The following is a 13,118-nucleotide window of genomic DNA, read 5'->3' as shown; positions in this document are numbered from 1 at the left end:
ATATTGTGCACTAGACACAGAAAAACAGGGAAAAATTGCCTTAGCTTCATTTCTTTCCCTTCCTTTACCCTCAAGATAAACGTAATATTGAAGTGACAGAAACAGATGTTACAACTGGGATCCACGCATCACACTCATCACCACCAGTCTGAGAAGTGAAATACCCAATGGAGGTGGAAACTAGTTAGAGGCTCTCAAATGTATGTTAAACGCTTCCCAAACAAACAGTGGGAAGGGCTGGCAAATACATTCATTTTAAAAGTAAATATTAACTTAATGAGCTTGGCGACCGGAAAACTGATTCTGCTCTCTTGAGATTTTTACTTCCCTGCTCCTTCTCATCAAAAAGCAAAAGAAAAAGACACAATAAGGCACAAATTCTCCTACTTCTGAGTCCAAATGGTATCAGAAAAGAATCTAAAATCAGTCTTCTGTATGTGTCCTCAAATCTTTCCAACTCAACTGATGGTAAAAAGGAAAGATAATGTACATCAAACAATGTAAATACTTGCAGAACTAGTCCATTAAATGCAGTGGGGAGCATCAGAAAAGCCAAGTCTTTTTTTAGGAGCCATAATTCTGTGCTCTAATAGCAGAAGACAGCCAATCATTATAAAACATCTCTAACTCCTGCCTGAGACTTCCCCCTTCATCTTCCCTTGCCTGCACCAGTTGCACATCAGAAAAGTATTATGTCTGGTACAAAGATGGCAAAAGCAACCAAAAGTTCATTCACTGGACCCAGCACCTGGGTCATGAAAGGCTTGAGGGCAAGGTGGAGCCCAGTGGCTGGCAACTAAACCACCAAAAGCAAGGTGTCTTCAGAAAGAACAAAGAAAAAGGAAAGAAGAAAATGCAATGATATTGGAAGCATAGAAGAAAATGCAGTGAATTGGAAGCATTTTATGTTTACGTAAAGGAAAAGGAGAGAAAGAGAGAAAAAAAATTGGTCTATCCCTTTTCTTAGCACTCACTCTACCAATAAAAAAGAATCCAAAGTATTGAATGTTTCTCCCTATACCCACCTAAAGTCTTCATCTTTCTAAGATGTAAATATTTAAAACCTGTCTGTTTCCTCTATATTTTTAATCTTCACAAAGATTTTAGCTGTCATAATATGAAATAAAAATGAAGCCAGAGTGGCTTCACACACACAAGCTAATAATCCAAGTGTATATATTCAGGATTCGAAGAAAATGAATGAATTTATTATCTGACATTTTCTGTTCAATACTAACCATTTGCCTTGTTCAGTGAAGGCAATTTACGCCCATTGAAAGATGTTCTGACACTTTTTTCGGAAAATGCTAGTTAAAACACAACAGTTTTCTCATCATGCCTTCCAGCTCAAACCAGTCTGTATATCACAAGGTGGTCCATGGTACCTCAACCAATAGTTAACCTTCCATAATCTTCATTGACTACAGAGCCCTCATGTCTAGCAGGAAATTTTTACTAAACAAATTACTACCCGAAGGATCAAGTTTACATCTCACCAAACAATCCACCCACTCCCTACCTAAATCCAGATAAAAATGGCAATACAAGCTTAGTTTTAACGTAACCTTGAAACTGAAATCTAAAACCTAAAGAGTAATTCAGCAAAGAAACTCCCTTGATTTCACAACGACTAATCAACCATGTTCTCTTCAGCAACATGATTTAGTAACATAATGATTTAATCTCCCTGGGTCTCAGTTTCCTCTCTGTAAAATGTGTGTAACTCAGTTCAAAAATGACATAGATCTATGGCAGGAATCTTTAAGGTTCACTTTTAGGCCTTTTTTAGGCCTAATTCTAGCACTAATTCATCTGCTAGAATTACTACCAAAATCAGTTGTTTCTTTGTAAGAACTTTGTTTTCCCAACTATATGCTGCACCTGTAGTAGTAGTACCTAGATGTTATTTCTCCCTTTCTCCCTTCTCCTGGGAGGCAGCCTAGTTTGGATGCAGAGAGACTAGGTTAGAATACTAGATTAAACCACCACCTTCTAGCTAAGGGACTCTGAGCAAGTCACAATTTCAATAAACCCCAATCTCCCCATTATCCATTTGTTGTATTTCCTTCTTTTCAGATGTTTTCCCCCATGGAGAGGATACTTATAATCTTACAAAACCGAGATCATACTCTACATACAATGGCTGTTTCACTGTAAAATAGTAATTTTTATTTTATACATGTTCTGCCATGAACATAATTACTTTTCTTAATAGCAAATATTAAAATTATTCAATGAAACACATGTAATTGTGATAAGAGGTAAGGTTTTGAAGCTGAAAAAAAAGTCCACCATTGAGTTTAATATGCCTAACTATCTTGCCTGAAAAAAAAATAATCAAAATGGAGGAAAATGTGTGTATATATACACAGGCACACATATATATATATATGATGATGATGATATAATAAGGTAACTAAAGGGAATGCTGCAGATCATCAAAGTGCATCATCCAAAACTGTGGTCATCCAATTAATGTCACTTTTATGGGTTTTAATCTTTTTTATCTTCTAATAACTATATAGAAATTAGTGCAATGTACACTGTACAATTTGCATTGTATCTTGCAAGTACACATTTATTTTTTTCCTTTCATGACTAAAACACCTTTTTTGTTGCACATGTAACACATCATTTAGATAAAGTAATGCAAACCTCTTGGGGAAAGTTTTGAACTCAATTAGGGCATCTGGGGACAAGCCATATGTTACCAAGCCTTTTGCACACCTGAACCCCAATATGTAATGACCCAAGGATGCTCATTTGTAAGATTAAATAGTCTGCCTTTTAAGAGAAGGGAATCAGGCACTGCAGGACATTCTCCACCATATTCACTTGAAGACAATACAAAGAGAGCTATATAGCTGAAGATTTAAAATAAACGAGCACCTATAACACAAAAGAATTTGTAATTCATGCCCTGAATAACTGTAACTAACATCTCTCTTCTTTACCTATATTTTTTAATAAAAAATGTTTTCATTAAAATCAAAAGTAACCATAAGTTATTCTCACTCATTTTTCTCTGTTATAAAATAATGCTTACTTATCCATTTCTTTGTTAGAAATTTCTGTATCACTGTTTTAGTTTTTCTTTTGGCTAAAATTTCTGGATTATGAATTTGATATTAATAAATACACAATTTTAGGACTAAGAAGACTATATTTTCTGAATCAAAAATCAGAAAGCATTATCTAAAACCAAGAGCTGTTCCAAAAAAAATTAAGGTTGCATACGATTGTACCAATATCCATCTTCAACTCCTAATAATTCAGCAACAGATATTTTAAAAGAAAGGCTCTCAAACTCTGAACTCACTTGAGGGATATGACACAACCCCAATAACAACCCTTCCTAACTACAGCAGCAAAATTTTCAAGGTGCGTGAATATTTTGATAGGGGAAGTGAAGAGACCTGCACCAAAATCTTTACAGAGCACTTTGAAAACTCTCACCCTCCACCTCTACCACAGCCCATCACTGCTTTATAGAACTGGTGCAATCTCCTTTTTTGAAAATCCGTTAAAATAGAAAAACTAATACTCCAAGACAACTAAGTTATCCAAGAGATATGTCACAGGTTATAATTTCATATTTGGCACATTCCCATGGGCAAATCTGGAATAAGCCAAATTCCTGGTACTCTAACTGCAACTCAGCCCCCTTCTTTCCCACTCAAAAAAAATATCAAAACATAATTGAAAGACTGACTTCAATATACTCATTTTTTAAAGAAAAGTATTCACACACTTCAATATTTCAGCTGATCAGAACACAGAGTTATAACGTGTTCGAGATCTGCTAGACTAGAATAGTTCCCAAACTCTGAAAAACATCATAGTTTTATTCTAAATACCACACTTTATAGACATCTTACATGAGGGTAGTCAGAGACTGAGAAAACACAAAAGAGCACACAGAATTGTAGAATCCAGGACTCCCTGGGTTCTCTAAGCAATTCCAAATGTCTTTTAAAGTGTAACTTGCAAGATTGGAGAAAGATATTCTTAATCAGTGAAAGGTCGAATAAGTACTTGCCTGATGCATTTTCATCTAGGTATAAAAGTGCATATTGAAAACTTTTTTTCTATCGTATTATAACTACATGGGTCATAAAAACCTTAAAATTTTTTTTCAACACATTCCTTACTCATACACCTAAGATTCATCATTATCATAGAATTTAGAGTAGCTATTGAAAAACAGGAAAACTATTAATTTCATTGTTAAAAAATTAATCATATAATGTTGCACTATAAGACATGCCATACTTGCAGATGATTTCAGAATCTTATAATTTTTTGCTAATACCTGGCTTTTTCCTAAAACCACTGTAAAATAATTTTCCATATCCCCAGCCTAAGTTTAGGATGCTCATGGAACACCCAGGTCACAATAAACTTACCAAGGCAAAATAAATAAATTAATTAATTAATTTTAAGAAAATTCCCAGGCTCATATGCCTAAAAGAAACAACAGTTCATTTCAAAAGAGTTAATAAAATAAAACTAAAAGACAGCCAGGTACGGTGGCTCATGTCTGTAATTCTAGCATTTTGAGAGGCTGAAACTGGTGGACTGCTTGAGCCCAGGAGTTCAAGACCAGTCTGGGCAATACAATGAGATGCCATCTTTTTTATTATTTTTTTTAAATTAATTTTAAAAAGAAATTTAAGAAAACTAAAAGTTACTAAGAAAGAAGGAAAACTTAAAAAATAAATAGTAAGTTGGAAAAATAACCAGAACTTTACACACTGAAAATAAAATAGATTCAGAAGGGAAAGTGAACATTACTTCAATTATTCCCTTAAAATGATGAAAGAGCTCCTTTAAGACGCTGATGAGACCTAAAGAAATTAAGCTTGCAAAACTGAAAGCAAACTGCTGGTTCCAATATCTTGTAATTATGCCTTTTATAAGTTTTATGACAATAATAATAAGAGTTAAGAGTGTTTGGAACTAGGCCGGGGACGGTGGCTTATGCCTGTAATCCCAGCACTTTGGGAGGCCAAGGCAGGTGGATCACTTGAGGTCAGGAGTTTGAGACCAGCCTGACCAACACAGTGAAACCCTGTCTCTACTAAAAATACAAAATTAGCCAGGCAGGTGGCACATGCCTGTAATCCCACCTACTTGGGAGGCTGAGGCAGGAGAATCACTTGAACCCAGGAAGCAGAGGACGCAGTGACCCAAGATCGCACCATTGCACTCCAGCCTAGGCAACAAGAGCGAAACTCCATCTCAAAAAAAAAAGTGTTTGGGACTATAAAAAATAGTCTCAAACACTCAGGACTGGAATCTATGGTCCAGTCCTGAGAAAACTCTGACCCACCTTGGCTTCACTGATTTCAATGATTGCTATGGTTCCTAATAGGAGAAGCCATCCCAATCACAACCCAGCAATATAAAAATTTCTAAATTGATGACTCAAATTCCAGTCAGAAGGAAAATAGGCATAGTGTATTGCAGCTGAGCCCATTTTGCACTTGTTGAAGAAAATAGAGTAGTTAGGCTGTACAGAAAGACTTCCTACGTCAAAGGTCAGCGTCTTTTTTTTATTTTTTATTTTATTTTTGAGACAGAGTCTCGCTCTGTCACCCAGGCTGGTGTGCAGTGGCGCGATCTCAGCTCACTGCAAACTCTGACTCCCAGGTTCAAGCAATTCTCCTGCCTTGGCCTCCCAAGTAGCTGGGATTATGGGCACCTGCCACCACGCCTGGCTAATTTTTGTATTTTTAGTAGACACAGGGTTTCACTACGTTGGCCAGGCTGGTCTCAAACTCCTGACCTCAAGTGATCCCTCCCAAGGTGCTGGGATTGCCACCAGGCCCGGCCCAAAGGTCAGCTTTCAACAAATGAATTCAAACATGCAAATCAGAGCACTGCCCAGGAGGGAACACTAACCACCCTTACAGCAGAGACTTCCTACAGGCTATACAGCCTGCCACCAGGATGCAGGGTGCTCACAACGGAAAGAGGACACTACTCATGTTTTCCATTTCTGTAATATTCTGCCTTTTGAGAATTACAAATTGAAAGTGACTAATTCTCCCAAATGTCATACATCTTGCACTTTGTGACATGTACTTCCTCTCTGAATCTTTACAGCACTACGCAGACATTTGAGCCACTGTCTGGGACTAGACCTAATTACGATAATTATGTCTACCATAATTAGGGAGATGGTAAATATGATCAAATATTTATAAAAAGGAAAAACTGAAGCACAGAAAGTTTTAAGCATCAGAAAATTAAAACTAAATTTCCAATGAGAGAATTAAGGAGGTAGTGATGTTCTTTTTCAGCTATCTTAAATGCTGAATTTGAAATATGATGACTTCCTGGATTACTGGCATAATTAAAGAACAGTCTAACTTTTAGACCTCTTGCATGGAAGGTTCATAGCATCTAGGACTGGCAGATATGACCATAGTGAAAATAAAACAGTACAGAAAGTAATATAAAATCTTTTTTTTTTTTTTTTTTTTTTTTTTTGAGACAGAGTCTCGCTCTGTCACCCGGGCTGGAGTGCAGTGGCACAATCTCGGCTCACTGCAACCTCCGCCTCCCGGGTTCAGGCGATTTTCCTGCCTCAGCCTCCCGAGTAGCTGGGATTACAGGTACCCACCACCACACCCAGCTAATTTTTATATTTTTGGTAGAGACAGGGTTTCACCACGTTGGCCAGGCTGGTCTCGAACTCCTGACCTCAAGTGATCCACCTGCCTCGACCTCCCATAGTGTTGGGATTACAGGCGTGAGCCACCGTGCCTGGCCTATAAAATCTTACTATAAGAGAGAGTGAGACTGAATCTCTACCCAGGCCCAGCCCTGTAAGATGCTGAGAGATGGTCAACCCATAAATGCCTGTGAGGCTGAACTAGATCAAGAGTCAGGCTGAGACCATATCCAGCCTGACATAAAACAAACGTCATTTGATGCATGAATCTTTGAACAGGGGAGTACTATGACAAGAAAGATGTTTTGGGAAGGCTGAGTGGAGGAATAAGATGGAGCAGTGATACCAATGAAGAGTTTATTGAACTAAAATAGGTAAAAGTGAAAAGGTTCTGAACTGAGATGGCAGCAGCTGCAATGATAATGAAGTCACGAAAATAAAAGATAACTGTTTGAAGCCGGGTGTGCTGGCTCACCCCTGTAATCCCAGCACTTTGGGAGGCCAAGACAGGTGGATCACCTGAGGTCTGGAGTTCGAGACCAACCTAGCCAACCTGGTGAAACCCCGTCTCTACTAAAAATACAAAAATTAGCTGGGTGTGGTGGTGGGCGTCTGTAATCCCAGCTACCTGGGAGGCTGAGGCAGGAGAATCACTTGAACCCTGGAGGTGGAGGTTGCAGTGAGCCGAGATTGCACCACTGCACTCCAGCCTGGGTGACAGAGTGAGACTCCATCTCAAAAAAAATAAAATATAAAAAAAACACAAAGATAACTGTTTGATAAGAGTCAAAAGGTACGAAAGAGATAGATCGTGAAAGGCCTTGAAAGATAAGCTAGGAGTATGGAGTTAAACCTGCACCTTTTAAAGCAGTAAGCAGGGGATCGGCAAATTTGTATTTCAGACCCATCATTCTGTTGGAGCAGGAGGCAAGTCGTAGGCAGGGAAGTCAGTTATACAACTACTCCAAGTCCAGGAAGAGATGACAAAGCTGAGTGTGCACATCAGCTGTGAGAATGGATATGACAGCAAGGAACAAAAACCAAGCCAACACCTGGATGCGGGGTTGGAGAAAAGGTTAGGATAGCATCAGGTTTTTAGCTTGGAAAATCATGTGGCTGGTACAGCCAATAGCAGAGAGAGGAACAAGAGAAGATGCATGCTTGGGGAAATACAAGAATGAATGATATGTGCTGAGATCAAGGTGACTGTGAGACACAGCGGCAGAAACTTCTAGTGGGCAGTTGGACATCTGGATGTGGAGGTTAGAATAGAAAGCTGAGTCAGCCACACTGATGACAAGTGTACACCAACCACTCAACCAGAGCATGAAAACTGATCATAGAGGACAGAAGGCTGAAGTTATGGAAGAGATGGGGAAGACTTAAGCATGTTCAGAGCCTATGGTGAAAGTATCTAGAAAATGGAGAGGGCAGAAAACATAGAAAAGAAAGGAAAGAATCAATTATGTAAGCTTCTGGAGTAGAAAAGAGGGAAAGGAATTGAGAAGACAGGAGGAGGAACTGGCCTGGAACAAAACAAAGGACAAAACCCCCTCTGAGATCAATGGGAAAAAAGGAGGTAAGACTGGAGCAAATGAGGGTACATGAATGGGCAGGATGTTGACAGGGAGTGGACACCTAACGGTATTAAGGGCTCTAAGAAGTTGGAGGGTATTACAGGTTGAATTGTGTCCACCAAAAATTCATATATCGAAGTCTTAATCCCCAGTACCTCCAAAAGTGATCTTATTTTGAAAAGGGGGTCGTACGGATGTAATTAAATTAAGAGGTCATACTGAAGTAGGGTGAGCCCCTAATCTAATATGACTTGTATCCTTGTAAAAAGGGGAAATTTAGATAGACAGCCATGCATTAAGGGAAAACAATGTAAAAAGACACAGGGAGAAGGTAGTCATCTAGAGCTAAGGGGAGAGGCCTGGAATGGAGCCTTCTCTAACAGTCCTCTGAAAGAACCAACTCTGCTACTGTTTGTCAGACTTCTGGTCTCCAGAACTGTGAGACAATAAAAATTCTGTTATTTAAGTCACCCAGTTTGTGGTACTTTGCTAGGGCAGCCCCAGGAAACTAACAGAGAGAAAGCCTTCTATTAAAAGAAGAAAGGGTGGAGGAGGGTTGCAAGAAGGCTTAGGGGGAGTGAAAAGAGTTCAGCAGGAAACAGGCCAGCGGCACAAGGACACAAATGCAAGATGGTCCACAGTTGCCTGACGTTCCAGCTAAGGATGGAAATGATAAATTTATTTATAGAGTGATTTCCTCAAGCAGCTCTTGGCAGCCACTAGGTAAGATAGGAAAAGATGCCAGGTCAAAATCAAGGGCTGGCAGCGTACATTACAAATGAAGTACAAAGGGGTAAGGCCATTGAGGATACCAGCAAGAGAGTGATGTTCCCTGAGTGAACAGGGAAGGAACTAATGGGGGAGAATGGGTTATGGACTATGAGAATGGGATGGGACAGGCAGAGAAGGGATCATCCAGAAACTGGAAGCCAGCAAAGAAAAGATACAGGGAATACAGCAGCAGTGAGAAAGCTAAACAGGAAAGATTGTTAGTGGGATTTAATATTTTAAATCTAGGACAGTCCCAGTAAGACGCAGTTCCTGCAGAAACCAAATAAGGGTAAAGCAGGTATGAGACGAGAAAGTCAGGGATGCTAGAATGTTGTAGGACAGCATATACATCATCCATATGGACACTGAGACAGCCCCTAATGGTGATAGTTAGGGTAGAGAAAAGACTGAACCAGCTTCCACCATGCTCAATAAATGGAAAAGAATGACCAGAAATATCCACAAATCATATTTGTATCTAACCACTTGTATTAGCCCATTTTCACATTGCTAGAAAGAAATACCTGAGACCAGGTAATTTATAAAGAAAGGAGGCTGAATTGGCTCACGGATATGCAGGATGTACAGGAATCCTAGTGACTTCTGCTTCCAAGGAGGCCTCAGGAAGCTTCCAATCCTGGCAGTAGGCAAAGGGAGAGCCAGCTTCTTACACGGCAGAAGCTAAGAGCAAGACAGCGAAGGGGGAGGTGCTACACACTTTTAAACAACCAGCTCTCACAAGAATTCCCTCACTATCACCAGAGCAGCACCAAGGGGATGGTTCTAAATCACTCAAGAAGGATCCACCACCACAATCCAATCACCTCCCACCAGGCCCCCCTTCCAACACGAGATTCGGCAGGGACACGATCCAAACCATATCATCCCTAGATTCTGATTCTCATAAAAATCACTGCATGGCTGTATGTGATGGCTCACACCTGTAATCCCAACACTTTAGGAGGCTGAGATGGGAGGATTACCTGAGACCAGGAGTTCGAGACCAGCATGAACAATATGGTGAGACTCCATCTCTACAAAAAATACAAAAATTAGCCAGGTGGTGGTGTATGCCTGTGGTCCCAGCTACTTAGAAGGCTGAGGTGGGAGGATAGGTTGGGCCTTGGAGGTGGAGGCTGCATTGAGCCACGATGGCACCACTGTACTCCAAACTGGATGACCAAGGGACACCAAGTCTCAAAAAAATAATAATAATAACTGTCACCTTTATTATCTCTGGTATTATATCTTTATATAAAATAACAAAGAGGGACATGGACTAGAAGCCAGTATCATTGTGCACAGTCTCCACCTAACAGAATTGTTATATTAAATGTAAAGTAAGCAAGTTAACCTATAAAAATGTGCTTGGGGCACTCACAGACCAGATGTAGAATTTTTTTTAATTTTATATGCTTTGTATACATTTTCCTAGGATTTGAAAAAATAAAATAGCTGGAAAATGACAAAATAAGTGCTGGCAGCCTTCTACTTCACAAACATAAAATAACTGACCAAAGCAGAGAAGAATTAGAAAACTCATACACGGTCACCCATTTTTAAGAAACAAACTAAGTGCTTAATTATCTGGATTATATGCCATAAACATATGAAATTCTTTGCATTTCAAAGGCTTATTCTAATTGCTAAAAATTTTGTATTTCTCACCAAAGAGGCAGGCAGAGCCAACACTTTGTTCTGGCAATCATCAAAGCTAAAAAACAGAGGGATAAAGCAGAACTGCATGAGTTAACCTTTTAATTTACCCATGAGAACAATTCATGAATTGCTGTAGCTATCACCATTTCCAACTATTTCCACATACACTTAATTAGAGCTTTTGTCTCCAAAGTTCAAAAGGTTTTACGCGTGGTAATTTTACATTGGTGGACATTATCTGTATTTTCTGACCTTTCATATATTAGGCATCATTAATATTCTAAAATAAATCATTAAATCAAAAATAAAATTCAAAAATTCACCAGAAATCATAGTGTAGTTATTGTTCATTATTCCAGGAAAAATGGGGCCACTTAAGGACATGGTCTGGTCATTTATTGGGAACAAAAGGGTAAAAAGACATTTGGAAATTTCTGCAGTCATTTCACAGGTATGAAGTTGATGCTTTACCCAAAACTCTCATCACAATGTCACCAGAAACATTATGTCCACTAAAAACTATGACACAAAATACCAATCTTCTTTCACCTTCAATCTAGCTTAACCATGTGTTTCTCCAATAATTATGTAGCCCCTTCGCTGTGGCCAAGTACTATGTCAAACCCTTCCAAACATCAAGAAGTTGGGAGGGGAAAAGGACTGAAACTAATAAAATTTTACTTGGGATATTTTAGAAATGATTAGTCCATCCAAGTAAAATGTGTAGATTTAGACCACAGAACATTAAATGGCTAACATTGTAGTCAGGGACCAAATACACAATGAATGAAAAGCAAAATGATCATTCATAGAATGTCCCCTCTCCAACTATGACCGCCTTCAGCAAAATTCCTATTGTTTGCTTATTGTAAATACCTGAAGCCCTCAATACTTAACTTCTAAACTGTTCAATTAAACACACACACAAACACACACGTGTGCTCACAAACACAGCCCAGTTTACAACAAGCATAGTTCCTGAATATAATTCCAGTCTGGTTTTGAAAATTAGCAGATTAGACTGAAATCATGGCATTTCAGTCTATGATTAAATAAGTCTGTATTTCTTTTTCTCCTGTGTTCAAGGTCAAACATTTGACACATACTCTAGAGGCATCCTCTACATGAATCAGGGAGTTGTTACCAAACTCCAGCTCAGGCACTCTCTGGAAGAGGCCACTCCTTGAAATAAGGAGCCCTCCAGCTCATAAATACTAAGGAGAGTTGCCACACCTTATTGCATACCTAAGAAGCTGACCCAACCCTCAAAGTTTTAAGACTAAAATCTGAATTGATTCCAATGGACTGTAGAGTTCCCCAGCTCCAGGAGAGAGAAGGTAAAAAACAAGCGTTCAAAAAAATTTCTACTATTATAATCTGAAAATGATCACAGAAGAACTCAGTGACTATGTACATAAGCAGAGTTTTAGTGCTCTTTTCTGATGTGATAAAATTGTCATTTTGATCCTTTTGTATAGTTCATAAGCGTGATGATTGGGGTTTCACCTCATGTGTAAGATGTGCCTCCCTCAAACCTTACTACAAGGTCAGTACGTTACCTGTCTGACATAAAAACATGAAAAAAAATTGTAATCTTATGTTGGTTGTTACATTATTTAGAATCCTACATTTAGAGCTAAGAGGCAACTTGAAGATCATAGTTCAACTGATTTTACAAATGAGAATGTCATGGCCGGGGTAAGTTAAACGACCTGCCCAAATAACTAGAAAGTGGCAGATGAGAATCCACATTGCCTAACACCTAATTCATCACTCTCTCTACTCCTTTACAATAGATATTTACTCACATTCAATAGATACGTACTGAAAGTTAACTACGTGCAACACACTCAGGGATTAAAAAGTGAATCCAATCACCCCCATACGGAATCTAAACAATGGTGGGTTTTAGATAATATTTTCTCAGTTTTAATATGCAAGTCATCACATGAAGCTTTAGGTGAAATGTTAGAGGAATATCTGAAATTAACTCTCCTCATAGCTGTAATTCTTCATTTTTAATCCTTCTATCTACTCTATAGCCCTTCCAACTACAGAAGGTGGATGTCAAAGTGAAAGCATCAATGATGATGATGATGATGGTGATGATGAAGGCAATGAAGATAACACCAATTATGAGCTATTCACTTTTTGTGAGCCATTATTCTGAAACCTTTATATGCATTACCTTATTTAATTATCTCAACCCTTAAAGGAAAGATACTATTATTATCTCTATTTTACAAAGGATATGAAATTAATAAGTCAAATGCCCAAACAGAGGGTAGTTGAATTGGGGATTATACCCCGGCATGCCTTCATTACTACTATCTCCCAAGATTTTCTGGCCTTGAGTCTTTCCTTCATTAGCTGGAAATGACTTGCCCCTTCTGGATCTCAATTTCTTCATCTGTGTAATGATGGAGTGAGAA

General features: G+C 38.7%; 1 protein-coding gene and 1 non-coding gene across 9 annotated transcripts in view; one reads left to right on the top strand and one right to left on the bottom strand.

Moving 5' to 3' along the window:
* Positions 1-13,118, bottom strand: part of CDK14 (cyclin dependent kinase 14) — a 640,904-nt gene that overhangs the window by 585,801 nt on the left and 41,985 nt on the right. The window contains exon 3 of one of the 8 annotated variants that reach the window (XM_063814688.1): positions 10,696-10,741. The exons of the other annotated variants lie outside the window; for them this stretch is intronic. Within the exon in view, the coding sequence (XP_063670758.1) occupies positions 10,696-10,741 (46 nt within the window). The remainder of the gene's footprint in view (positions 1-10,695; positions 10,742-13,118) is intronic. 8 annotated transcript variants of the gene reach the window in all.
* On the top strand, positions 12,151-12,255 carry LOC112209938 (small nucleolar RNA U13). The gene has a single exon (XR_002944922.1). It is a non-coding gene; the product is annotated as a small nucleolar RNA U13 (small nucleolar RNA).

Source organism: Pan troglodytes, chromosome 6, assembly GCF_028858775.2.
Source record: "Pan troglodytes isolate AG18354 chromosome 6, NHGRI_mPanTro3-v2.0_pri, whole genome shotgun sequence".
In the NCBI taxonomy this organism is placed as follows: domain Eukaryota; kingdom Metazoa; phylum Chordata; class Mammalia; order Primates; family Hominidae; genus Pan; species Pan troglodytes.
This window is presented reverse-complemented; position numbering and strand designations above follow the sequence as displayed.